The sequence below is a fragment of the Falco biarmicus genome, chromosome 1, assembly GCF_023638135.1.
Source record: "Falco biarmicus isolate bFalBia1 chromosome 1, bFalBia1.pri, whole genome shotgun sequence".
In the NCBI taxonomy this organism is placed as follows: domain Eukaryota; kingdom Metazoa; phylum Chordata; class Aves; order Falconiformes; family Falconidae; genus Falco; species Falco biarmicus.
In genome coordinates, this window is record NC_079288.1 from 27,135,121 (window position 1) to 27,160,740 (window position 25,620).

At 58.5% G+C, this 25,620-nt stretch overlaps 2 protein-coding genes and 1 long non-coding RNA gene across 6 annotated transcripts; 1 reads left to right on the forward strand and 2 right to left on the reverse strand.

Moving 5' to 3' along the window:
• Positions 1 to 1,230: 1,230 nt before the first annotated feature.
• Positions 1,231 to 4,511, reverse strand: LOC130143707 (uncharacterized). 3 transcript variants are annotated; one of them, XR_008819838.1, is made up of 4 exons: positions 3,973 to 4,511; positions 2,131 to 2,282; positions 1,940 to 2,039; positions 1,231 to 1,682 (listed from the first exon to the last, which is right to left on the reverse strand). It is a non-coding gene; the product is annotated as an uncharacterized LOC130143707 (long non-coding RNA). The 3 variants fall into 3 exon arrangements; XR_008819836.1 differs by lacking the exon at positions 2,131 to 2,282; XR_008819837.1 differs by lacking the exon at positions 3,973 to 4,511 and having other exon boundaries at positions 2,131 to 2,815.
• Positions 4,512 to 9,412: 4,901 nt separating this feature from the next.
• On the forward strand, positions 9,413 to 14,647 carry PLA2G3 (phospholipase A2 group III). Its single transcript, XM_056362573.1, is given in 6 exon segments — positions 9,413 to 9,504; positions 13,047 to 13,312; positions 13,368 to 13,433; positions 13,436 to 13,478; positions 13,552 to 13,686; positions 13,852 to 14,647. Coding segments are annotated over 6 exon segments (1,167 nt in total). The 3' UTR covers positions 14,417 to 14,647.
• A 1,155-nt stretch (positions 14,648 to 15,802) lies between these two features.
• Positions 15,803 to 24,691, reverse strand: INPP5J (inositol polyphosphate-5-phosphatase J). Of its 2 annotated transcripts, none has more exons than XM_056326623.1 (12): positions 23,713 to 24,691; positions 22,628 to 22,738; positions 21,001 to 21,109; positions 20,275 to 20,391; positions 20,029 to 20,204; positions 19,312 to 19,423; positions 18,805 to 18,914; positions 18,270 to 18,459; positions 17,898 to 18,035; positions 17,421 to 17,513; positions 17,074 to 17,178; positions 15,803 to 16,938 (listed from the first exon to the last, which is right to left on the reverse strand). In XM_056326623.1, exons 1-12 carry the CDS (start codon positions 24,501 to 24,503, stop codon positions 16,318 to 16,320), a joined length of 2,673 nt encoding a protein of 890 aa, XP_056182598.1. In that variant the 5' UTR covers positions 24,504 to 24,691; the 3' UTR covers positions 15,803 to 16,317. The 2 variants fall into 2 exon arrangements, with proteins under 2 accessions (XP_056182598.1, XP_056182599.1); XM_056326624.1 differs by having other exon boundaries at positions 16,679 to 16,964; positions 23,713 to 24,689.
• Between the last annotated feature and the right edge of the window lie 929 nt (positions 24,692 to 25,620).

Below are 25,620 nucleotides of genomic sequence, written 5' to 3' on the forward strand. Positions count from 1 at the left end.
TCAACTGAGAATCAATAGCTTTGCAGAAAAACGTAACAAAACTGAGAACACAAGAATGATGTGCTGCTGCTCTGCCTCCACTGGCTGGCACCTCAATGAACTAAAATTGGGAACATCAGGTCTCAAGCTGTGCCCTGATTCTGCCCAGTCACTGAACTGCTTCTGCACCTGCCTGCATCCCAGCGAAAAGGTTAACGAAACCAAGAAAATGGAGCCTAAGAAAATAATTATGATGTGCTTGAGGAAATATGGAAATAACCATGAGCTGCTGCACGTAACAGACTTTTTGAAATCAAATTATTTGTATTCAAATATGTGCAAAATCAATGATCATTTTTGGTTTTGATCAGCTCAGCCTGTTCTTTGGGGAAATCAATTTGATGCTCTGGGTGTAAACATTCTTTCAAAATGCTTACCATAAAGCAATGTTTTCCTTCTGCTCTCCTTGGCACCAGAGCAATTTTGAAAGCATTCCCATTGATAACACAAACAAAACAGACAGACCACTTCATCAGAAGGATCAGAAATTGCAATCAGAGAAGTAACACTTAAAATACAATTTAATCTACATTCAACTCACCACCTGGTCTTTTCCAGGCCATGTGTGGGTGGTCTGCAGAGACTTTAAGAAGGAACAGATATATTTATGACTGCTAAAGACTACAGGTAGCTTTAGATAAAAGGTGGTTTGCTAAGCTACTGACCCAGACCAAAGTGAACGCAAAGATCAGTGCCAGAAGCTCATTTACAATGAACTGATTTACAGGTGTTGTATAGAGAGAGTTAACAGGAATGCCTTTGATTGTAACAGAAATAGGACTGCTTAAAATAATGTGTTGTTTCTGTGTGTAACTCTGAGATGAACCGACAGTCATTTGAAGTCCACACTGCTAACTCATCGTTGCTTGTTACCATGTTAAAAGCCTAGAAAGGTGAAGGAAGCAGGGATGGGATACCTGCCACCTCATTCAGACTCTAGGCACCACACAAATAATCATTTCATGCCTCTGTTACAAATGCCAGCTTCTTAAGGAAGGGCATGGTTGTTTCTCATCCAGCCCAAGGTGCTGGGGTGATTTAGCATCAAAGACATTTCATGAACTAGTGCCAGCCAGCGCATCGTGGTTTAACCCCAGCCAGCAACTAAGCCCCACACAATTGTTTGCTCACTACCCTCCCAGTGGGATGGGAGAGAGAGCTGGAAGAGTAAAAGTGAGAAAACTGGTGGGCTGAGATAAAGACAGTTTAATAGGTAAAGCAGAAGCCGCACACACAAGCAAAACAAAACAAGGAATCCATTCGCTACTTCCCATCAGCAGGCAGGCATTCAGCCATCTCCACGAAAGCAGGGCTCCATCATGCAAACACACAGTTGCTGTGGAACTGATATTCTTATCTTTCATATATGTAATTTCTTGGCTGTAACATTACATCAGTGCTTACTGCAAAACTGCTGACATGCCTTGAGCTGTCACAGCAGCATGAGGAAGGCAGTGACAGTTGCTGCGTGCAACAGTATGTGCTAGTCAGGGCTTTTAAAAACTGTAATTCACCTCTGCCTATGAAATCAAACAAAGCTTGCATATTTGCTGCAGCACCTTTACTTGTTCACACGAGATTTTCAAAGTTAGCGTGAATCCCAGGGGCATGCTTCTGCTCTCCACTTTTTGGGATTTCTTCATCTAGAGAGTGCAAACAGTATGGAGTTATCAGCAGGACTGAAAAAGCCAAGATGAGTTTGGTGTTAAATAGCAGGATGGGGGACACGCGATGTGGCAGGCTGACCCTGGCTGGCCACAGCCTGACTGCACAGCAGGGCCAGCCCTGAGACATCCCTCATCAGTGACTGGATTGCTCTCCAGTGGGAGTGGAGATGTCTCTACAACCTCTTAATAAAAGCACAGCTGTGCTGAAACAAGTCAACACTTAATGTACTCACCCGTCCACCTCCCAAATGAAGGTGTATAGGCAACATGTTTCTCTGGAAATGATGTGCTCAGGGCATCAGGTTTTCTTATCCCATCCTTTCATGGCATCACCTTTAAAAACCACCAAGAAAAGGTCAGTTGTGTTGTTGGCTTGGGAGATTCCCGTGCCTGCGGGAAGTCAGGAGTTCACAGTAGTAAGTACCTCTTTGGACACAGACTTTCCTGACATGTCCCCCGCCTTCAGACATCTCCCAGGACCCCGAGCAGCATGTACAGGTGCAGGGAGGAAAAGAATGCCAGGGAACAGACCAGAGACACTGGGGGGAGGCAGCGGGTAGAAAAAAAGAAGAAAACCTAAAAAGAGACAGATACAGATGAGAACAGAGATGTAAAGGGAAAACCAGCCCTGGGCTGCAAGACAGAGACGGAAGATGAAGAAAAGAGAAGTAGAGGGAGTAGGACAAAAGCAGAGAGAGTAAAAGAGAAGGGAACAGCAGAATGAGAGATAAAGGCAGAAGGGAAGAGGGAGCAGGACAGAAGAATAGGATGGAGAGCTAGGGAATCAAAACATGATGGGTTTGCATGGCAAGGTTTGGGGAGGAGGAGGAAGAGGAGGAGAAAGAAGAAGAAATGACGTGTGATCAACTGACAGCAGCTGTCGTTCCCCATCCCCTGCGGGGAAGAGACAGGGAAATCGGGAGTAAAGTTAAGCCCAGTAGAAGTGGGGGCTGGAGGGAAGGTGTTTTGAAGATTTGCTTTTCCTGCTCATTCTCCTGCTCTGACTTGACTGCTAATCAATCGCACTGATTTCCCCAGGTTAAATCTGTTTTGCCCACGGAGGTAATAGCGAAGTGACCTCCCCATCCTTGTGCCGACTCGTGAGCTTTTTGTTACAGGGGGGGGAGCGGTAAGAGCAGCTTCGGTCCAGTCCGGATCCCCCGCCCCCCCCCCACAAAATCACAGCAGCACAGGGAAGGGAAGGCGGGGCAGAGGAGGGGCAGGGGGGGCCTGGGACACACAAGAGGGGAGACAGGGTCCCACGGACCAGGACTCACCACAGCTCTCGCTTTTGGTACCGCTGTGAAAATGTTCAGACGCGTCTTTCCCCCTCTCTCCTCCCTCCCTCCCTCCCGCAGAACGCCGGCCGCTCGGCTCCCCCACCCCGGTAACCCCCGGGTGTCTCACAGCTCTTCCTCGCAAGACGCGGCCTCCCGGACACGGCGCGTCGCTCCCTCGCGCACCGGGGGCCGCCCCACCCCGCGGGTGACACACGGACCCCGCGGGTGACACACGGACCCCGCTGTGCACGCTGGCACCCGGCTGCTGCGGGCTGCGGGGCTGGTCCCCCCCCCCCCGCAGGGCTAGGCCCTCTGTGCCCGCAGCAGGAGGCAGCTGCTGGCCGCCCGCCCTCGGGTTCCTTCTCCTTCGCCTCCCCCCGGCCGGCCCAGCTCCTGCCCACACCGGGCCGTGCCCCCCGGTCCCCTCCCGCACCCGCGCCGCGTGGGGCGAGGCCGGGCAGGGACAACCCCCGCCAGCCCGAGGCGGCGCGGCCCCAGCAGAGGGACAGAAGCACAAGTGACCGTGACCGGCGCCGCTCGGCCCTGCCCGGAGCCGCTCCTGCCGCAGGCCCTTCCGAGCGGCAGCGGGGGTCCGGCTGGCAGCGGGGGTCCGGCTGCCGCCGCCACGGCAGCGCCGGGGGCACCTGGGGCTGGGGCCCGGCTGCGGGGGCGATGCGGCTGCGGGGGCGATGCTGCAGCGGGGGCGATGCTGCAGCGGGGGCGATGCTGCAGCGGGGGCAGCGGCACGGGGCGAGCGGGGCCGCGGCAGACTCGAAGGGTCTGGCGAGCTGGCGAGGCGCCGGCGCCCGGGAGGCGGCCTCCTGCTTCCCCGCCTCCCTCCCCTCAACCCCCGGACCCTCCGGGGCCGCCCGCACCCGGCGCGCCGCCATGCTGCTCCTGCACCGCGCACGCCGCGGGCCCAGCAGTTCTGCACGCCGAGCGCCAGTCGGCACCGTGCTCGGGGGGCGGCTGCGGCGGCTCCTCACTGGGCGGCAGCGACGGTACCGCAGTGCCGGTGCTGCGGGGCGGCAGCGGGGAGCCGGGCGGCGCCCGAGCTGCAGCACCGGCTACCTGCCGCTGGCGTTGTCACTAAGAGTGCGACCGTCGGAGACCTGCCGGCCTATAGAGGGCGACCTCCGGAGGACTATGTTCGGTTCTGCCCGGTCGGTCCGCTCGGCTGAGATCGGCTCTGTTCGGCTCGGTAGGGCTCTGCTCGGTTCGGCTCGGCTGAGATCGGCTCTGCTCTGTTCGGCTCGGCTCGACTGGGCTCGGCTCCTCTGTGGTCGGGTCGGATCGATTCGGCTCGGAACCGTTCGGCTAGGCTCGGCTCGTTCGGCTCCGCTCGGCTGAGATCGTTTGTGAGCGACTCTCTTCGGCTCGGCGGCAATCCACTCGTTTCGGCTGGGATCGGATCGGCTCCTTTCGGTTCGGATCGGTCGAGATCGATTCTATTCGGTGTGGCTCGATACTGTTCGACTGAGATCGGCTCTGCTCAGCTCCGTTCGACGCGGCTGGGATCGACTTGGCTCGGCTCCGTTCGACTCGGCTGAGATCGGCTCTGTTCGGCATAGCTCGGCTCCGTTCAGTAGGTCTCGGCCCGGCTCGCCTCGGCCGGGATCGGATCGTCCCCTTTCGGATCGGGTCCTACCGATTCTGTTCGGTTCTGCTCGTTTCGCTTCGGTTCGTATCCGATCGGCTTGGATCGGCTCGGATGAGATCGCCTCAGTTCGCTTTGGCTCGCTCGGCTCCCCTCGGCTCAGACCGTTTCTGTTCGGCTTGGCTGAAATGGCTTCGGTTGGAGTCGCTTCTGCTCGGCTCGGCTGGGATCTGTTGTCTACGGCTCGGCCGGGCCGGGCTCGGCGCAGTGCCAGGCCTCTGCGGTGTGACCGGGCTGCGGTGTGACCGGGCGGCGGGGCAGGGCAGCGGTGGCGGGACAAAGCCATCCCCCTGGGCGCAGGAAGGACAGCGGTATCGGTCTGCCCTGCCCGGGAGTGGCTGCCCGGCACGGGACTGGTGCCTCGGCCCACCCTTGCACCGGCACCGGGCAGGCTGCTAACGGTCCCCGGCTGCCGACCCCGAGCGCGCTCCCGCCGGTTCTGGGGGCTGGAAGGAGTGTTCCCCCCAGGCAGATGGGCACAGGTCCACGCGGGGCGTTCACCTTCCTCTGCAGCACTGAGCACAGCTTCTTGCCAGGGCTCCTCACGGCTGCTTCTGGCCAGCGGTTCCCTGCAGTTGCAGGACCAGGAGACCAGCTGTGCCCTCCATCCCTCCGCCTCTCTTCCCTGCGCCAGGCTGGCGGGGGAACCTCAAGGACATCTGTGCATTAGGTCACCTGGGGGTCCTCTGCCCTGTGCAGAACCTGGCCTGCCTGGGAAAGCTGTGGGCATGATGCTGCATCAGGCAGGAGCTGCCCCTTGCCGCCCGGCTGTGCACGCAGTACGAGTACCGCACTGGGCTCCTCTGCCAGAGCTGCTGTGTGCCCCAGTGACCACCCGCAGCTAAGGACCTGGCCTCTCAGATAGAGCACTGTCACTGATGGAAACATGAGTGAAATAAGAACTATGCCTTGTCACAACTGCTCCACATTTGAATAATAAGGTTTGTGCAATAGAAATTAGGAAGACCACACCAGTACATAACCCTGACTTACATCTGTGCAGGATGGAGGTGTGCTGCAATGCTCATGGGGCTCCTCCCGGGTTTTCTTTTGTGCTTCCCAGTAAAAATAGCTAGCTCTGCTTTGACAATGGTGTGAATCCAAGAGAGACCTATGGAAATCTGACCTTGATCCTGCCTGCCTGGAGAACCTTTGGCACAGAGCACAGAAGACATGACCATCGGCCCCAGAGGGTGGGAGATTACAGGGTGACTGTGTGTGGTCTGGCCACAGTGGTAAAGGCAGTCCCAAGGTTTAAGAGCTTGTGAAACTGCCCTGGCCCTTCAAGTTGACTGACATGAACACCAGGATGAATTAAAGCAACATTGCTGGTGCTGTGAGTATCCAAAATACAAACAAGCCACTTTCTGAGCAGCACTTGCCCTTTCTTCTGGGATTACTCCAACAGCACATTTCTGAAAGATCAGCTGCATTTGCTGCCCTGTAACTCCAGTTTTCTAGGCCATGTCACTCCCCGTCCACGGGCTCCCTCTGCTGCTCACAACATTTTGGTGCTACTGCAGAGTCACCATCCCTGACAGCAGCACAAGCACAGGACACCATCTTTGGCCAGGGCAATGAAGCTCTGGAGTCCCAGTCCCCTTCATGCAATCCCTTGTGTTGGCCTTGTCTCCAGGCCCTAGGGCTCGCTCCTTAAATAGCTGCTCTGTGTTACTGCCCTGCTCTGTCACTACTGTCACTCTTTAACACCCTTGGACACAGCTGGCCTCATCCTGCTGCTGGTAAACATCTGCAGCTTCTTCTCTGGAGGCTCCATGTTGTGGCTGTTCCTGACACTCACCCTCTGTAGAAAGTGCTGTAGAGATTGTGTGCCTGTGTCTATCTGCCTTGTTTCTAGGCTGGACCTACAAATGGGAACCACAACAATCATTTTGTTGGACTAAGCCAGGAGAAGCCCAGGGTCTGGTTGCACCTGACTCAGCTCTAGTGGGAAGGAGAAATCCCCTGGGGCCCAAGGCCAATTGCATTTGGCTCCTTCCTTTACCAAAACTAGGGAAACTACTTTTATCAGGAGCTATGCAGGGTTCAAGGAGGAAATCTCAAGTCTTTAGGCTTGCTCTGCACTTGCTACCCCTTTGCTGAGCCATATGATGATGTTGATGTGACATGGATGGCTGTGGTCCAGGGCAGACAGGCTGCAGCCTTGCCAGCAGAAGGACCAGACAGGGCTGCTCTGCTCCAGGTGGATCTGGCTGCACCAGGGCAGTTGGGGTTGGCCCCAGTTCTGTCCATGCTGGGAGTAATGCAGACACACATGCTGTGACTTGTTAGCCTTAGTCTGCAAATTAATGATTCACCTAGCACAATACAACACAAAGCTGTAGGTACCCAAACCTCCTCATCAGTTGTGGAGGCTCGCAGTCAGAGCCAACATGCACAATGTTAAGCAAACCTGAAGCATGCAGGAATTTTTTTTCTTGTCAGGCTGCTTTGGTCCTTCATGTCATTTCCAAAAAGATGAAAATACCATCACATGGTTTACTTTGGACAGCAAAAAAAGGGAAACTTTCCAGAAATGCCCCAACTCTGTGACCTTTTCTACTATCCAGCTTGCCAGCCCACATGATTTCAGCCAAGCCTCAACACATGCTGACAAGTGGGTCCCTGCTTCTGAGCTGCTGTTCCTTATGTTGTCGGTCAACCCAGGTCCTGCTGACTCATCACTTACCCGACCTTCACCTGGAAGTGCAGTGATATGTATCAGCCAGGTACTAGATCCTGCTTGCAGACCTGCTTCCTTCTAGGTAGTTCCCATAATTTAAAGGCAGGCGTTCACCAGGGCAGTAAAACCAGCTGCCTCCCAGATACACAATGGCACTGAGAATTGCCTAGGGGTTCAGGGAAAACAGAAAATGGTGGGAATTTCCTCCTAGCATCAGTATCTGACCTCTTACAAAGAACTTGTGTGTGTTGGGGATGTTTTGGGGTAGTTTCCATCTTTGTTTTTCTTATGCCTTGGGTCTTTCTGTATTTTGTTCTAGCCATGGCTGTTTAACAGAGAGCATAGTTGGTTATTGCTGGAAGCCACTCCAGAAGCCCAGCACACCTCCTTGCTGAGGGTGGAGATTGTCTAGTCCCCAGCTCAAGCAAGGTCGCTTAGACCAGGCTGCCCAGGACCTTCAGGGTGTTCCTTAACCCTTGAGAAAGACCTCAAGGAGGTTGCACTCTCAGCTGGAGACCTGGGGCAGGAGAGGACTCCTGTGAGCTGCAGGACCCGCAGATGAACGTGGAGCCTGATCTGACTCCCCATCATCTCCGCAGCCAAGACCTTCACTGAAAATAGCTGATAGAGCCAGCCCAGCTTCTGCACTGAGAGCAATTGCAAGAGGGAAGATATTTCCCTCTCTTTAACCCCTTCCCCCATAAACTTATATTAGAAAATATATTCTAGAGGGATGGCCCTTTCCTTAAGGAGCTCCAGGTACATGCCACATCCCAACCTCAGCGCAGCCTCCCCAGGGTGTGGAGCTGGGCATGTGGGCCTGGCTGTGCAGGCAGAGTGTGCCCTACCTTTCCTCACCCAGGGTGGGCTGAGCACCCATGGACACCAGTGCAACTCTAGCCTGAATCACTGCTCTCCCATAGAACCAGGGCTGCAGGGCACCTGAAAGGCAAGCCCACCACCTTGGCCTCTTGTCCCAGGTGGCAGCCAGGGAGCAGACAGATGCCAAACAGCCTGACTCCATAAGCCAGTGCTGCTGGCTGATGGAAAGACTGAGCTCTGCTCCTGCCAGCCCAGTCTTTCTGATCCAGCAGGCTGGGGAAGAGGTGCTGGGGGCAATCCTGGCTGCTGTGTGCTGAGGGTGCCCACAGGAGTGTGACAGGGTGGACTTGGCATGGGGTCTCTGTTCCAAAAAAGGGGACCCAGGTAGGACAAAGATGTGACATGGAGGCATGGCTTGACCCAGGCTCTCCTATGTAGAGGCAGGTGACAGATGTGGTGGCACCCAGGCAGAGGCCATGTCAGCTGCCAGCTGGGGAGTACCAACCCACCGTATCTTGTCAGGGGATGGAGGGACTTGTGGGTGCATGGCAGAGTCCACATCAGACCTCAAGAGTCTCCCATGGGTCTGCAAGCCTAGCCGAATTTATAACCTCAGCTCAGGTGTGAAGTAACCACATCATCCCTTCACTCACTCCAAGTCTTGTTTTGTCTTCCAGCCTTTGCAAGAATTTTTTTTTGCATAAAGAAGTTGTTTCCCTCTTCTGCCTTCTGTGTCCAGAACCATGGATGTCCTGGATACCCTATTGAACAGGATTGACATGTGTTCATCCTTTCTTCTTTTTACCTCCACAAAGTTGTAAGTTCCATCTTAGAGTAGTAGAAGGCAGAAAGACTCATATCCAGTACTGCACCAATTCCTAATGCAATACCATCATGGATGCTGCACATGAAGGGTAATGTCCCATGGCAGTCCTTGAGCCACTCGGTGTTTACATGCGGGACCTGGCTGGGGTTGTCCAGGGCTCTGCAGAACCAGCTCCCTTCCCTGCTTGCACTGTGAAAAGTTCAGGTTCCTCTGGCTCTGCTCCATGCAGAGTAACAGCCCCTTCTCCGGAGAGGGAGACCTGTGTCCCCCTTCCACTGGTGCCTCTCCTGCAGGGACACAAGCAGGACAGAGCTGGCAGCATGCACAGTATACACGCTTGCATGCTTGCATGCCTGTGAGGAGCCAGTGCTGCTGTCTGGCTGGGGCGAAGGGCAAGGCTGGATGTGGGGGCAGCCAGAAATGTGTCAGCTGTGGGACATGGATGAGGCCACAGGTCTGGTGGTCACCCACACCGTCTGGACATCCAACCCCTGCTTGCAGGACATCCCCGTAGGAGGCATCACCCTGATGCCCGTGCTGGCCTGGCAGTGCAAAGGGAGAAGGAACAAGCCCTGCGCAAAGGGAGAAGGAACAAGCCCTGCTGTGACCCAAAGTTTAGGGCAGATAAGGTCCCACTTCTCCCCTCCTCCAGCCCAAGGAAGCCCAGCTCCATCCACGACCAGCTCAGTAGCCTCCACTGGCCTCGGTCCAGTATAGATGTCTTTCCCAATGGAAATGTCTTGCCCCATGTGGAAAGTGGTGTGCAGAGCAGGGGGGTAGAATCACTTCACCAGCCCATCCCTGTACTCCTGCCAACCAGCCGGGGACCTGCTGGCCACTCTCACCACACGGGACTGTGGCTGCTGGCATTTCTTCCAGAGCCCAGTGCTCCCCCACTGCAGGCTCAGTGGTGCCCCAAGCACTGCAGCAGCACAGGCAGAGCAAGCCCTTGGCATCGCAGCCCTACGCTGGCCTTGCCTGCAACCTTGAGCCACATCAGCAGAGCCATGCGTGGGGCTGCATGGTGCTGCCATCAGGGCAGGCAGTGCAGGGCTCAGCCCCACACCCTGGCTGGCTGGACCCCAGCCTCACCTCAGCAGCCAGCAGCAGGGCAGAAGTCACCTGGTTAGACAGTGAGGTGCTGTGTGGCATGGGGCCAGCCATGCCCCCACCACCAGCTGCTTGGAGGGTGAAGGCCAAAGCACTGGGTGTCCCTCCTTGTCCCCTGTTAACTTCCAGACAAACCTAAACTGGATTCTGAGTCTGTGATGCACTCACACACTTGGCAGCCAAGGCTGCACTGTGCTGCTAGTGTGGGGCTCTCCCCGCGGGGCCCCCATGGGGCTGCAAGCACAGCCCTATAGCATGGGGCAGCCCCAAGTGTGCTGGGGGTGCAAGGGCACAGCCCGGGCATGGGGCAGCTCTAGGACACACTGGGAGTGCAATGGATAGCACAGTGCAGTGTGGCAGAGCCTGCAGCAGGACGCCAGTGTGGTTCCCAGTGGAGTGGCTCAAGGCTGGTTCTCTCCTGGGGCTGGGGTATCCCCTAGCAAAGCCCTTTCCCAGTGCTGGCATGCCAGCCCCCATCCCACTTGGTGAACAAAGCCTCCAGGGTGGAAATGTCCTTCCATGGGAAGGGGCCACACAAGCCTAGAGGTGGCCCCACAAGGTGACACAGCAGCTGGGAGATCTTTGTGACACCTCAGGTGATGTCATGGGTGGCACATACCAGCCATATCACAGCTGCAGAGTGGACTTTGCACTGTCTCTGGTGTTGGCCTCTGTCCACGCTGTTAGGGAAATCCTGATGAGGTAAAATAAGGCTCCACTGCTGAACCCTGTCTGCCAGCTCCTGGCTGCCCTGCAGCACTCCTGGGGGTGTGGGGCTCCACAAACTGTCCCCCCTGACCCTCTGACATGCAGAACCCCAGCAGGGCAGAGCATCATCCTGAGAAAGTAAATAAAGCCCAGGGTGGTTCTGGAAGCATGAGCTGCACCAGAGGAATCACAGAATCATGGAATGGTCAGGGTTGGAAGGGACCTCTAGAGATCCTCTAGTCCAAGGGTCCTCAAAATACGGCCCGCGGGCTGGATATGGCCCCCAGGGTCCTCAATCCAGCCCCCCAGTATTTACAGAACCCCCCCCCCCCGCCGGGGGTTGTGGGGGGAAACCAAGCAGCCACAGATGACCTCCTGCCACTTCATCCGTGCGCCAGCCCCCTGTTTAAAAAGTTTGAGGACCCCTGCTCTAGTCCAACCCCCTGCTAAAGTAGGTTCACCTGGAGCAGGTCGCACGGAGTCATGTCCAGGCTGATTTTGAATGTCTCCAGGGAAGGAGACTCCACAGCCTCTCTGGGCAGCCTGTCCCAGTGCGCTGTCACTCTCAAAGGAAATAAATTCTTCATACTTGGAAGGAACTTCTTGTTTTTCAATTTGTGCCCATTGTCCCTTGTCCTGTCACAGGTCACCACTGAAAAGAGCCAGGCCCCATTCTCAACACTCGCCCTTAGGATACTTTTATATATTGACAAGATCCCCTCTCAGTCTTCTCCAGGCTGAACAGCCCCAGTTCTCTCAGGCTTTCCTCACAAGGGAGATGCTCCAGTCCCTCCATCATCTTCATAGCCTTCGCTGGGCCCTCTCCAGTAGCTCTCTGTCTCTCTTGAACTGGGGAGCCCAGCACTGGACACAGCACTCCAGATGTGGCCTCACCAGGGCAGAGTAGAGGTGGAGGATCACCTCCCTCAACCTGCTGGCCACACTCCTCCACATGCCCCCCAGGATCCCATTGGCCGCCTTGGCCCCGAGGGCACACTGCTGGCCCATGGGCAACTGGCTACCCACCAGCATTCCCAGGTCCTTCTCCTCAGAGCTTCCCCCCAGCAGGCCAGCCCCAGCCTGTGCTGGTTCAGGGGGCTATTCCTCCCTGGGTGCAGGACCCTACACTGGCCTTTGCTGAACTTTGTGAGGTTTCTCTCAGCCAAACTCTCCAGCCTGCACAGGTCTGGCTGAACAGCAGCGCAGCCTCTGGTGCACCAGCCGCTCCTCCCAGTTCTGTATCATCTGCAGACTTGCTGGGGGCACTCTGTGCCTTCAGCCAGGTCGGTGATGAATAAGTTGAACAGGACTGGACCCACTACTGACCCTGGGGAACACCGTGAGATACAGGCCTCCAGGCAGGCTCTGCACTGCTGATAGCAGCCCTCTGAGCTCTGCCATTCTGCCAGGTCTCAACCCACCTCACTGTCCTCTCATGCAACCCACCCTTCCTGAGCTTACCTGTGAGGATGTTATGGGACACAGTGTCAAAAGCCTTGCTCAGGTCAAAGTAGACGACATCCACTGCTCTCCCCTCATCTACCCAGCCAGTCATTGCATCACAAAAGGCTATCAGGTTGGTCAGGTGTGATTTCCCCTTGGTGAATCCATGTTGACTGTTCCTGATGTCTTTCTTTTCCTCCACATTCTGCGAGATGACCTCCAGCATGAGCTGTTCCATCACTTTTCCAGGGATGGAAGTGTGGCTGCCTGGCTTGTAGTTACCTGGGTCTTCCCCCTTGCCCTTTTTTAAGACTGGAGTGACACTGGCTTTCCTCCTGTGCTCAGGCACCTCTCCTATTCTCCATGACCTTTCAAAGATGATGGAGACTGGTTTGGCCATAACACCTGCCAGGTCCCTCAGCGCTCAGGGGTGCATCCCATCAGGGCCCAATGGATTTGTGGGTGTCAGGTTTACTTAAGTGATCTCTAACCTGTTCCTCCCTGGCCAAGAGAAAGTCTGCCTTTCTGCAGACTTTCGCTCTTGCCTCCAGGCTCTGGGAAACCTGAAGGCCAGCCTTGGCAGTGAACACTGAAGCAATGAAAGCATTCAGCAACTCCACCTTCTCTGTATCCTTGATCAGCAGGGCACCCACCTCATTCAGCAGTGGGCCCACATTTTCCCTACTCATCCTTTTCCTGACAATGTACTTGAAGAAGTCCTTCTTGTTGTCCTTTACATCCTTCACCAGATTTAATTCCAAACAGACCAGTGCGTGGACAGAGGGTGCGCGGGACGGTGTGCCCGCGGCAGGGGGCAAACAGATACCGGGGTGCGGAGTGCTCAGGCGGAGCAGCCGGGGCAAGGGGCGCATGGGAGGCGGGTGCCCGGCTGGGAGGTCCCGGCTGTTGCCTCGCGGGGCGGGGCCGACGCGGCCCAATCAGCGCCGGGTGCGGACTTAGGCGGGGCGGGGCGGGGCGGGGCGGGGCGCTACGTGACCTTCCTGGGCGGCACCGGCACCCGCACCCGCACCCTGTGGTGCGGGGCCGGAGACTCGGCGGGGAGCGCCAGCGAGCTGTGTACGGTCGCGGGCGGTCGCGCTGTATCCCGGCGGGCGGGCCGTGCTGCCCGCAGGTCTCTTCCGCGGCCCCGACCGGTGCTGCCGGGAGCACGACCGGTGCTCGGCACAGATCGCGGCGCTGCCCGCAACTATCATCTGCACATCGTCTCGCGCTGCGATGCCAGGTGCGCCGGCGGCCGGGCGGGAGGCAGTCATGGGGGGCTGCTGCGCTGCTCACCGCCTCCGGCCGCCCCGCAGGTTCCGGCAGTGCCTGCTGGCCCTCAGCGACACCGTTTCCAACATTATCGGCGTCACCTTCTTCAACCTGGTGGAGGTGTCGTGCTTCGTGCTGGAGGAGAGCGAGGCGTGTTTCCAGTGGCACTGGTGGGGAGGGTGAGTGTCCCAGGGGGTGCTTCCCCCCACCCCCCGCCTCAGCTTGCTGTTGCAGCCCTGTGGCTTGGTACTGTCTACTGCTGTGCAGCCCTGAGCATGCCCTGCCTGGCTGCAGGGGAGTGCAGCTTGACCACTGCAGGGCCTCATGGCTTGTGGTGTCCCCAGGTGTGAGCATTATGGTACAGTACCCTGGGCCAGGATGGTGCAGCAGAGTCGGTACCACTACAGCCTGCCCACGGAGGAGATGCACAGCCCTGCTGTGCAGCCCCCAGGCAAGGGAAGGAAGTCTTCTAGAGCAGGGCTAAAGCTGCTGCGACAGCGACTGGGGCAAAACTCCAAGCTCTGCCAGGCACGGAGACCTGCTACAGGCCAGCAGTCGTGGGGCCCAGGTATCTCGGCCCCCGCCATGGACAAAGCTGAGCCCACAACCAGGTACCTAGCAGCTAAGTGGGGGCTGGCGCGCAGCTCCGCAACAGCAATGACCATGTTGGAACAGGACCTTGCTGGAGGAAGGCGAGCACCAGGAGGAGCACAGCAAGGGGCTGGGGGCTCAGCACACCCTGCCTGCACGGCCTGCCCTCAAGATGGTACCATCCAATCCCACCCGGCCACAGAGCAGCATGGCACCACCCTGGTGTCTGCTGTGGGGGCACATGGGCAGCAGGGTGACTCTGTGCTGGGGGCAGAGTGTGCACCACAGCCAAGGTGTCCTGAGGCCTCAGCCTGCTGAGGTTGTGTGCTGGGGATGCCCCTCACTGCCCTGCTGTCCTCAAACCCAGGCAGCATCTGCAGGTGCCACAAGCACCTGGGTAAGTGTGAGTACCAGATCACGCCCTGCCAGGTGAAGTACCAGCTGCATAACATGGACACCCAGACACTCTTCCACTGCAACTGCACTCACATGTCCAGAAGGAAAAGGCAGGGCTTTTCCCACCATCACAGGGCACTGTATGCAGATAGGTTGGGGTCAGATGAGGTGGGACCGCTCCCCCTCCTGTGCCTGCAGGCTGGCATGGTTCCTGTGCAGGGCAAGTAACCTAAGTGATGTGGAGGTGCCGGTCTTGGCTGACCACATTGCCATGGACTGCTTTGTTCTGGAGCCACCCACTGCCTGCAGCCTGGGTGAGGAGGGGTCACAGCACAAGTAAGTGTGGAGTGTCAAAGGTATGTGGCCTGTGTGGGACTTCCTACCCTACATGGGCAGGAGGGTATGCCCTGGCAGGGCTGGGTGCTGACCTGCAAGCTTCACATGAAGCTGGCATTGCAAGCACTACCCCCTGCCCTGCTGTGCCATGAGCAGGGCTGGCATGGAAGGCAGTGGATGCTAGTGCTGTGGTGTTAATGCTGATGCTGACAGCTTTGCTTCTCTGGCAGCTGTATCACAGCAACCCAGGCTGTGCTAGTACCTGCACAGCATCTCAAAAAGACCTTGAGGTGCTGGGGTCCTCTACATGTGACCTCCAAGGCTGAGCGTCTAGGCTGGAAGACACAGGACAGTGGTGGCACACTCTATAAGCGATGCCTGCAGCTGGCCTTGGAACAGAAGCTGGCCACTTGGCACCATGCAGTGCCTCAATGACACCCAAAAAGCTCTGCCTTATGTGGGGAGGAAGACTTGCTGTGGAGCTGCATGATGTCTGGTCCTTGAGACAAAGGATGGCACTGAGCATGGCTGCTGGCATGAGTGTGTGGAGCTGGAAGGCCATAGCTGGAGTGGGTGGAGGCAGAGGAACTAAAGGGACTGAAGCTTCTTGAGGAGCTGTGGCTGCTGTAAGCATCAAAGCAAGGAGAAAGGAATAGGAGACCCTGGGAAAGGCAAAACCTCACCCTCTTCCTTCCCTGTTGTAGGAGGGGATGCTCTGAGCATTGGATCCCCCAGTCCCCACAAGTCACTTCTGAATTTGTGACCCTTCAGCGGGGGGGGGGGGCGGGAACGGGACACACTGAGGAGTGATCCTGACCCCCTTCCCTAGGGAGGCCTGGTGTCAGCCCTGGAGTGAGGTGGGGGACAGCAGCCAGGGACAGGCCCAGGACCCTGCCCTGGGAGTCAGTCCCTAGGTGTAGCAGAAGATAAATAAAGGGTGGTCTGAGCATGGTGTGTGTGGTGCTGGGCCTGCTGGCCCCAGTTCATGCTGGACCCCCACCCCCTGTAGTAAGCACAGTGCAGCTGAGGTGGGCAGGATGGTTTATTCTGTTGCTTGCACTACATCCAAGGCTGAGGCACAGTGGTAGCAGCAGGGAATGAGCAAGCTTCAGTCTCAGGGGTACCATGGGGTGGTCCTGACTATGCCCATCACCATTGCTGCCAGAGCTCTGGCCTGGCCTCCTGTCCCCCCTCGGGTGCAAGGCCAGCACTCCTCCCATAGGCCTGAAGGGTCTTGCACTTTCAGTTTCACAAGGGGGCCCCTGCCCTGTGCTTGGCCAGCCTTGCCCTCCCCTGCGCACCTCTCAGCCCTACCAGGTCCAGGGCAGCAGCTCAGGCTGGGAGAGGGGAGGCCCCTAGCTGCCAGGCACACAACAGGGGTGAGGAGAGATTGCAATAAATAAGGCAGAGGGGTGTCTCAGCAGAAGAGGGGCAAAGGAAAGCACACAACAAGCACACTACAGGGAGGTGGGAAGGGGGCCACAGCCTCAACGGCCCATGGTAGAGCTACAGCTGTCCAGCTCCTGGGGGCTGCTCCCCTCCTTTGGGGAGGTGCTGCAGCCTGGAGGGCTGGTGGGGCTCATCCTCTGGCAGGGGTAGCCCTGGTCCACACTCTCCCTTCGCCGACCCATGGCCTGGTCGATCATCTCCAGGCGAAGTGCAGGCAGCAGGCCTAGGTTCCTGGGATCAGCCCTGGCCAGGGGGTTATCAGCAGAGAAACGCCAGGGGCCACCCTGCTCCCGCACAGTCTGGTAGAAGGAGCTGCTCTCCTGGCTGTCAGCTGCCCGCCCTAGCTCCTTGGCTTTGGCTCCACGGCAGCCCCGCTCCTCCTGGGGCAGGTGGATGGTAGGGACGTCCCCAGGGAGGCCGTGGCGGCTCTGGGGTGAGGGGCTGCGGCTTGTACCCCTGTCCCGGCTTGATGGCCGCAGGATGAGGCCCTGGAACTTGGCCAAGCTAGGGCTTCGGCTCCGGTGCCGTTTCATCTTGCCCGGGCTAGGGCTACGGGATTTGGGGGCCAGTAGGACAAGCGTGCTGTCATCTTCCTCTTCTGAGCTGCTGCCTGAGCTGTCCGTGGGGCTGCTGCCCTCCTCTGACCTGGGCAGGGAGATCTGCACCCCTGTATCAGCACTAGTGGCTGATCCTCACAGGGGTGAGGGGCACTACAGCAGCTGGCCTCCTCTAGCCAAGCATCCCTATACCCATCCCTCCTGCCTCCCTCACCCTTGCCTCTTGGCTGGGCTGACCTGGAAAGGCTCAGTTACACCAGCAATGCTGCTGGAGGCGTTGCTGTAGTATCCAAGGATGTACTCGCCCTTCCCCTTGGGCAGCGCTTCCTCCGAGAAGATCACCTGCAGCACAGACTGCTGATGGGTACCAGGGCTGGGCACTAGGGTACCACCTCCCAGCAGAGCACCCCAGGCCCAGCCAAGAGCTGAAATCTCTGACACCAGCACATCAGGCCTGCCCAAGGCTCAGCCCAACGCAGTAAGGAAGAAGCCTCCTGACCCATCAGGGGCAGCAAAAGGGCCATTGTCCCCCCCACACTGGGGCATGCATGCCCAGTGAGACAGCAGGGCTGGCCCCAGCTCACCTGTGCACACAGCTGCTTCTCTAGACAACGCTCTCCATCATCACTCCTGGCCCAGACATATGACACATAGTCTTTAGGATGCCGAAAGCCCACCTGTGTGCATGTACATGGGAGAGCACAGTTGAGTAGTGCTGAGCAGGGCTGATGTTCCCCCATCACCCACACCCAGCCTTAGCTATCCTCTCACCCAACCCCCTCTCCTTGCACAGGGAAACCAAGAGCTGCCTCACACCCAACCCAGCAGTGCCAGGCTTGGGACCCAGAGAGTAGGGGGAAAAGGGAACTGCTGGATCTGAGCCTCCTGAAACAGGGCCAAGCCCTGCTAACTGCCAGGGCTTCCCAGGGGAAGAGAGAGTGCAGAGCAGAGGTCCATGCCACGCACTCCTGTCTGCTGGTGAAGGGTAGCTCAGAAAGGGCCCTACAGTGTTGTGTGACACCCCCCACTCCCTCCAGCCCCAGAAGCCCCCAAGCCCCTACCCGATAGAGTCCTATCCAGTCCCAGGAGCTCCGGTGGAAGCCAGCAGCCATCTTGTACCTGACAACTGCTTGCTCAGGCCTGCTCCATTCATCAGCCACATAAATCTCAACTGGGGGCTTGTCTGCCTTGGAAGCAAACTGTCAGAGACATACATGGTGAGCAAGGGCATGCCAAAAGAGAGCTGCCCCTGCTGTCCAGGGCACCGGTATAAGGTTAGGCCCTCAGGCGGACACCAACAGCAGCCCCCAGCCACAGTGGCAAGACAGCCAAGCTTGCCAAACAAAAATAAAATAAGCCCTGCACACACTAGCTGGACATCTCACCCTTGTAGCTCCTGTCTTGTGTGCCCATTGGCCCTGGACAGCACTCACCTGCACTGCAAAGATGGCAGCTACTGGCTTGTGGTCACTGACTGTGTACTCCATGTGGCTGCAGTAGCAGAGCTGGCTCACTGACAGGACACCCCGGCTGGGCCGGCGCCCGCCTGCACCAAGCCCAACACCAGGAGATTTGATCTTCCAGAGGATGCGGTCAGTCCAGGCAGGTTTTCGTTTCTTGGCACTGCAGGGCACAGAGGGGCATCTCTTGCCTGGCAGGGGGCAGTGGGCTCCACCCCAAGCAGCCTCCCCCTGCACTACGGCACGCGCGGGCAGGGGATGCGGCTCATCTTGGCACACAGCTCAGTGTGGCTGCAGGGACAGACCTGCACTAGCACCAGCACAACAGTTGCATCTCAGCCTGCTGTCCCCAGTCCAGCCCAGCCCCATCCCAACACTGCTCCTCCCATCCACCTGCACTGGCATAAGCCCCTGCCCTGCTGGCACCAGCACCCACCCTGGCTCTGAGCCCCACCACTCCCACATCCCTCAGCCATGCCACCCACATGCTTGAACTCTGCTTTCCTACCTGCTGTCATACTTGTTGGTGCCTACATCAAACTTGAAGGTGGGTGGAAAGTTCAGGGGTCCCTCCTGAAAGCCACTGAGGACAGGCCAGGTGCTCTTGGCAATGTTCAACTGCGGGAAAGACAGCAGGTTGGGGAACAGACCAGCCTCCAAGGCTAGAGGCCTCTGCAAGCCTCTGAGGCCCCTCCATCCCCAGCACACAGTCATCCCTGCCCCACTGCTGCCAGCCCCACACTGCTCACAGGGTTTGTCCATGCCATGCCAGCAGTTAAGTGCATGGACCAAATAACCCCAGCTCCTTCTAGCACAGTAATAAAGGAAGTGTGTGCCCAGCTCTCATGAAGACCATCCTGGGACTGCACTGCCCCTTCCCCACAAAGCCAGGGCCCTTTTTGCCCCATGGGCAGCAAGGGGACATGCCCTGTCCCACAGCTGCATGGGCAGTTTTGGCAAGAGCCAAACACCATTCAGGGCTTGACCAAGGTTTGGCTTGGCCCAGCCCTCTCACCTGGTCCTTCTCCCAGAGCTGGCTCAGGATGTTGCTGTCAATGGCATACTTCACAAAGCGGATGTCCAGGCTCTCAATGCGGAAGTTGAGGTCTCCAAACCAGAACACGAGGCTGGGGATGAAAGGGAGGGTGACAGGGTAGAAGAGCTAAGGCTACTGGAGCCAGGCAGCACAGGAGGGGGAAAACCATCCCCAGCCTGTGGATGGCCTCAGCCTACAGCTGAGTGCTCTCAGGAGCACCAGTGCAGGTCAGCATTCAGCCAACAGCCCTGCCAGCTGCCAGCCGTGCCTGAATTCCTCAGGTAGGACCAAGCACCATTAACCCAATGGGCCTGACTTCCCTGGGCAGAAACTGAGGGTGGAAGTTTCCACTGTGAGGTACCTACTGGAGATAGAACTGCACAGCCAAGACACTGGGGCAGACCCAGGCCCTCCACCTCACCAGTCCCAAACCCCAACAGCACCAGTACGGCAGGAGTTGCACCAGGCCTGGGTATGACCCAGGGGAGACCAAGGAACCCTCTTAACACCTCTTCCACCATGCTGGGTACCCCACTGCGTCACAGGACAATTTTGCTGTTCTGCAGGCAAGACCCCATCTCCAAGCTGTGCTGGGATTTGGGGGACAGAACCCAGACCCATCTGGAGGGGGTCAAGGACTGAGGCTGGCACTAGAGCCCTGGCCCAGATTGGGGAAGAAAGTGGTGAGGTACGCACTCATGGTCCAGGATGCCGCTGGCCGCATGCCCCTCAAACTGCTGCATATGCAGTATGGTGGCAAAGTCCTCCTTGCGCTGCTCCGCCTTCTCCAGATGTGCTGGCAGGTGGCAGTTCAGGAAGCAGACCATGTGGCCGAAGATGGAGAGACGAATGCTCACCCCACCCTTGTTGCCCTGCACCAAGAGGATCCCATGACTCCTTGGGAAGCCAACCCCTTGCCACCTCCCCCGGGGCCACACTCACCCAGTAGCCTCCCAGCCCTGTCCTTGTGCAGTCTGTCTGGATGTCCTGGAGGAAGGGGAGGTGGTAGTACTTGGCAAATACCAGTAGTATCACACCTTGCATCCGCACCGTGCTGACCTGGAATAGGAGCAGAGGCTGAAGCAAGAACCTGTAGGTGTAGGGAGAGCTCCCCCAACCTGCAGGCCACAGGGGCACCACCACCATCCTCTGCACAACACCCACCTTGCAGATGACTAACAGCACATTTAGTTCAGAGATCTATGCACACCCTCTCAAATACAGAGAGCTGAGGTAAGCCCAGCAGTGCTAAGGCTCACCTATAGTCTGGGACAAGTGCCCTAGGGAGCAGAACCTGCCCTGGAACCCACAAACTACTGCCAAGAGCACAGTCTTGTTACAACCCACATTCACCTCCTCACCCTGGTGCAATGCAGCAAGCAACAAGAAACATCCCCAAAGCACCACAGGGAAAGCCTAAGGTCAGGAAAGGGAGCAGTGTGGCATAAGCTAGACTGCATGCTGATGAGACATACCACTAGCCCTCAGGTCAGCTCCTACACACTGGATGGCTGCAGGCTGCCCCTCCGGCAGTCTGTCCCTGCAGCTGGCTCTCCCACCACACCTCCTCCCTCTGTCCTTGCAGTCCAGCTCTCTCATCCTGCGGGGTCCCCCTGCCTGGCAGGCAGGGGGAACACCAGCTGCCCAGTCCTTTTGGGACCTCCTTACCAGGATGAAGTGGAAGGGGCTCAGCACATCCATGAAGAGCTCACTCCACTGATCTGTGAAGAGGGCATCCTTCAGGCGCTTGTTTATCTTTGAGTTCACTTCTTGCAGCCTGGGAGGAAAAGAACAGGTCCCTCAGCCACACCAGGAAGCGTCTGTGTCCCAGCCAGCAAGAGCTCCCTGGGAGAGGTGCCAAAGCACAGTGCTGGGGAGCGGGGCCAGGGCAGAAAGGTTCAAGGGAGGACCCTGGGTTTAGAACACAAACCAGCCATACCTTTGCTTCAGTGATGCTGGGCCATGTGCTAGCAGAAGGCACAAGTAGCCCTGAACCCATGAGGCCTTGGCCCTTTTTAAAGCAGGAGCAGTTGAGCTGCACAGGGGCTGGGCAGCAGTCTAAAGCCTATCTGCAGGTGCAAGAGGGGCTTACAGGACATTTCGGCTGCACTGGTCTCTACAGAGAAGCAAGTCTCACTGGTACTTCAGCACAGGGTGTCCAGATGCATCCTAGCCATCAAGCTCAGAGCAGCAGCAAACAGAAGGTTAATAGTGCTCCTCCCAGCTCAGCAATTAGTGAAGAGAGGGAAGGAGAACATCCACAGAGAATGGCAGAATCAGGAAATTTCTTGCCCAAAAATACCAAGTGTGAAGGGCACAAAAACACAGGTCAGAGGAAGCACACAGCCAGGCAGAGATGCCCTGGAGGTGGGGAGCAGCAGGACACCCTGCCCCAGCAAGTCCCTTGCTGTCGGCTGTACCCCCTACCCCATACATCCAGGCTCAGGTCTGACTCCACAGCCCCATCCTGCTTGCCCACAAGGCCAAGGGGACCAGTACACTGATCCCAACAGAGCATTGTAGCTCCAGCTTTAGCTTCAGCCTTACACCACTTTCTCCCAGCAGCAAGGAGCACTGGCAAAGTCCCTGGGAGCCTCCTGGAGGCAGATCCAGCTCTCTTACCTCACACCCACAAGCAGAGGCTGCTTCTCACTCCCCATACAAAGGCAGCACGCCCCTGGTCCTTAGCAGGAATACACACACACCACAGCAAGCCTCGAGGGACCAGTCTGCCTTTAGACTCTGGCAGAGCTTGCCTTGCCAGCAACACCAATAAAGCCTTACCGCACCAATGTGGCTCTGCCTTGCCAGCAAGTAAGTATTGCCAGGGGCACAGAGCCAATACAGCTGTGAAAGAACAGCAGATCAGTGCCCTTGAGGCCTGCATACCATGGGCAAAAGCCAAGATGAGGAAAACACTCTCAGGAGACTCTGGCAGGCAAGTTAAATGCTTCTACAGACCTGACCCCAGGACTACCAGGGCTCATGGCAAAAGCAGCACTTGCCAAGCCTGGCTCTGCATGGCATAGCCAGCTACAGGCTCTTCCGGGGTTCAAGGCTATTCAGGATTCAAGGGTTTCAGTACTTCTTAGCACTCCCATCTAACTAGGAGCCAACTCTTCATCGCCTTTTGTGATGTTTTACTGTTTGCAATGCACACATCGCTCCCTGCCCACCATGTCTCAGGGAGGCTGGGGCTGCAGCTCTTCTATTCCCCACCCCCCAGGGCTATGGGCATCCCCCAAAAAAGGATGTGGTGGGGCAGGGGAGGGGGCCCTGCACCTCACCCTCTTACCCAATGGCGATCATGTCTGCATCATTTGTCTCGCCCGTGTTGAGGTGCAGCAAAGATGTTACATCATTCGGGGGCATGGCTGTGCCCACATTCCAGGTGACCACTGTGATGCTTGGGAGGACAAAAGAAGAACAAGCTAACACTGGGGCTCAGAGGGTTCCCTGTCCCTCCCATTCAGCCTCCAGCTGCACAAAGGAAGCTTTCTGCCTGCAACAGAAGCGGCCACAGCTAAAGCTTAGACAGGGCACGTACACCAGGTCCTTAACTTCCATTTGAGGGAGACAGGCCCTTGCCTCGGAATTCTCCCAGGGTCTGCACTCCAGCACATGGCAAGCCCCGCTGCAACCCAAGCCCCAGTGAAGTTCTAGAAACCAGCACAAAGAGCCCTCATTTTCATCACCACCAACTGACACAGGCAGGCTGGCACAGCACGCAGCCTGCGAGACAAGGTGTCCCCGGAAAACCACTTCCCCTCCCTTCCCCAGGAATCGTGCATCCCTTGGGCTCCTGGGGAAAACAACCCAGACCTCAGCCCCCAGACTCTGCCCTAAAGCACAGCCAGCCTCAAAGGCCACAGACAGCACTGCATGTGACAGCAGCTCTGCAAGCCCCAGCGGCACTGTCCTTCACCAGTGCAAAATCATCATCAGTCACAACACATTAATGCTGTTACGCAGCATGCACCAGCAGCCCGCGGGCTCTTTCAGCAGCACTAGGACAAGTCTTGGTCACAGAGGGCACGTTTCAACAGTGAGGGCCAGCAGTGCCACATCATTTCCAGAGCTTGATGACAGCGGAGGCAGATGGCACCTGCTTCACAGCCCGCACCTCCGCCACACCACTTCGCACAGCGCCCACTGCCCCCAGCACTGCCTGCACAGGCAGCAGGCACCGCTCGCCCTCCCCTCCACCTCGAGCCCCGTTTGTTCCCAGCCCCTCACCCCTGACCTCCTCCAGCTGAGCACCATCCGCAGCAGAAAGGAAGGATGGATGGAGCAACCCCAGCCCACAAGAGGCTTCACAGCAAGGCCAGCCTCAGCCCGGCATTGCTCCCCCCACTCCCCCGCGCAGCGACAACCGCTCACCGGAACGAGCCGTCCTCCGGGGCTCCCGCCGAGCAGCCGAGGGGCGCGCCGCAGGGCTGGCTGGGGCCCGGCAGGCCGAGCGACCGCCCGAGGTGGGACAGCTCGTCCGGCTCGGGCTTGGGCAGGGCTGCCCAGCCGCCGGCGATGAACTCGCTGGAGACGGCTTTGGGCAGGCCGGCAGCCCGGGGCGAGGAGCCCGCCCAGGCCGAGATGTGGTCGCTGGACTCGGCCTTGGGGAGCATCTCCCTCCGCTCGGCGGGCGGCGGCTTCCCGGGGCCGGGGTGCTCCGGGGCGCGGAGCTCGGGGAAGGCGGGCCGGCTGGGCGCCGGGCCGGAGGCTGCCGGGGACGGCGCGCCAGGGCGGGCCGAGGGGGCTCCCGGGCTGGGGGGCAGCAGGGCTGGCAGCGGGAAGGCGAGGGGCCCACCGTGCGCCTCAGGCTGGGCCCGGCCCACCTCCAGCGGCAGGGGCTGGGCCGCCCGGCCCGGGACCCGGTCCTCGGGCCCACCGCGCTGAGCGCCCCCGGACCGCGGGCAGCCGAAGGGGAAGGGGTCGCAGCCGGCGTCCGGCCGGGAGCTCCTGCGGGCTGCAGGGACGCTGCTGCCGCCGCCAAGGAAAAGCGGCGCCGCCGGAGCCCCGCCGTCGGGCGAGGGCCGGACCGACCCCCGGGGGCCGAAGGGCACCGGCCGCACAGGGGGGGAGGTAGCGGGCGCGGGGCTCCGCGGGGGGCCGGGCCGGGGCCCCGAGGCAGCGGCTGAGCCCTGGTCTGCGCTGCCGCGCCGGGCCGGCTCCATAGGCAGGAGGCCCAAAGGCGCAGCCGCGGCGCCAGCCCGGCCCCGCCCGCACTCACCTTGCGCCCCGGCCCGGCCCCGCCCCGCCCCGCCCTGTCCGGCCACGCCCCCCACGCCCCCGCCACCTGCGCCGCACCTTAAAGGCGCAGGAGCGGCGAGTGCGATGGCGCCGCCTCGCACGCGCGCACCTGCCGCCGCCCCGCCCTGCGCACGTGACGGCCTGTGCCCCGCCTCCTCCTCGCCCCACCCCCCCCCACCTCCCCGCGCCGGCGCTCGGATGGAGCGTGCGGCGACACCGGGCGCTGGGGAGGGGGGGGGGGGGGGGGGGGGGAGGGGCGCCCCTGCGCGTGCACGACGGCCCTTGCAAGTGCGTATCTGCCCTTATGCGTGCACGTCTAGCCGTGCATGTGCATACCTACCCTTGCCACGTGCACACCTGGCCTTTCATGTGTGCATCTTCACTTCTGCGTGCACACCTGCTCTCCTGTGTGTGTGCATATGTTTGTTTTTGTGTGCGCGACTGTGTCCACTCCAGTGTGACTGTTGTGTCATCGTGCATGTGTGCACTGTTGTGGGTGTGTTTGTAGTTGTCAGTGCACATGCACACTCGGGGCAGCTGCATCAGGTGCTGCCTGTGCAGCTGCAGGTGTACCTGTGCACAGTGCTGCACCTGTGTGCAGCGGTGCTGGCTGCTCAGGTGCAGCTGTTTGTGCAGGCAGGTGTGACAGTGTGCAGGGGTGTGCTTTGGGTGCATACACACCTGTGTGTGCCTGAAGGAGAGGGGGGACCTGATGACACAGGGCATGGCAAGGACGAGGGTCCCAGACCCCTCCTACACCTCAGCCTCTGCCAGCAGGACTGGCCCTGAGGAGCTGCCAAGCCCAGGGAAGGACGGAGCACGATGGCAAGTGGATCTTGGCAGAAAAGCACCAGGTCCCTGGGCCCTGATGGGATGGTGTCACTGTCCACTCAGTGGACTCGTGATGGTTCATTAACTATGATCTCAAAGCGCAAAAATCAAGGCGACCACGCCAAGGGGTTATGCTTCAATTAAACAGCACAATTTTATTGTTTGCCTGTAAAGCGGCGTGCGATAGGTAGAAAGACAGAAAGTGAATAA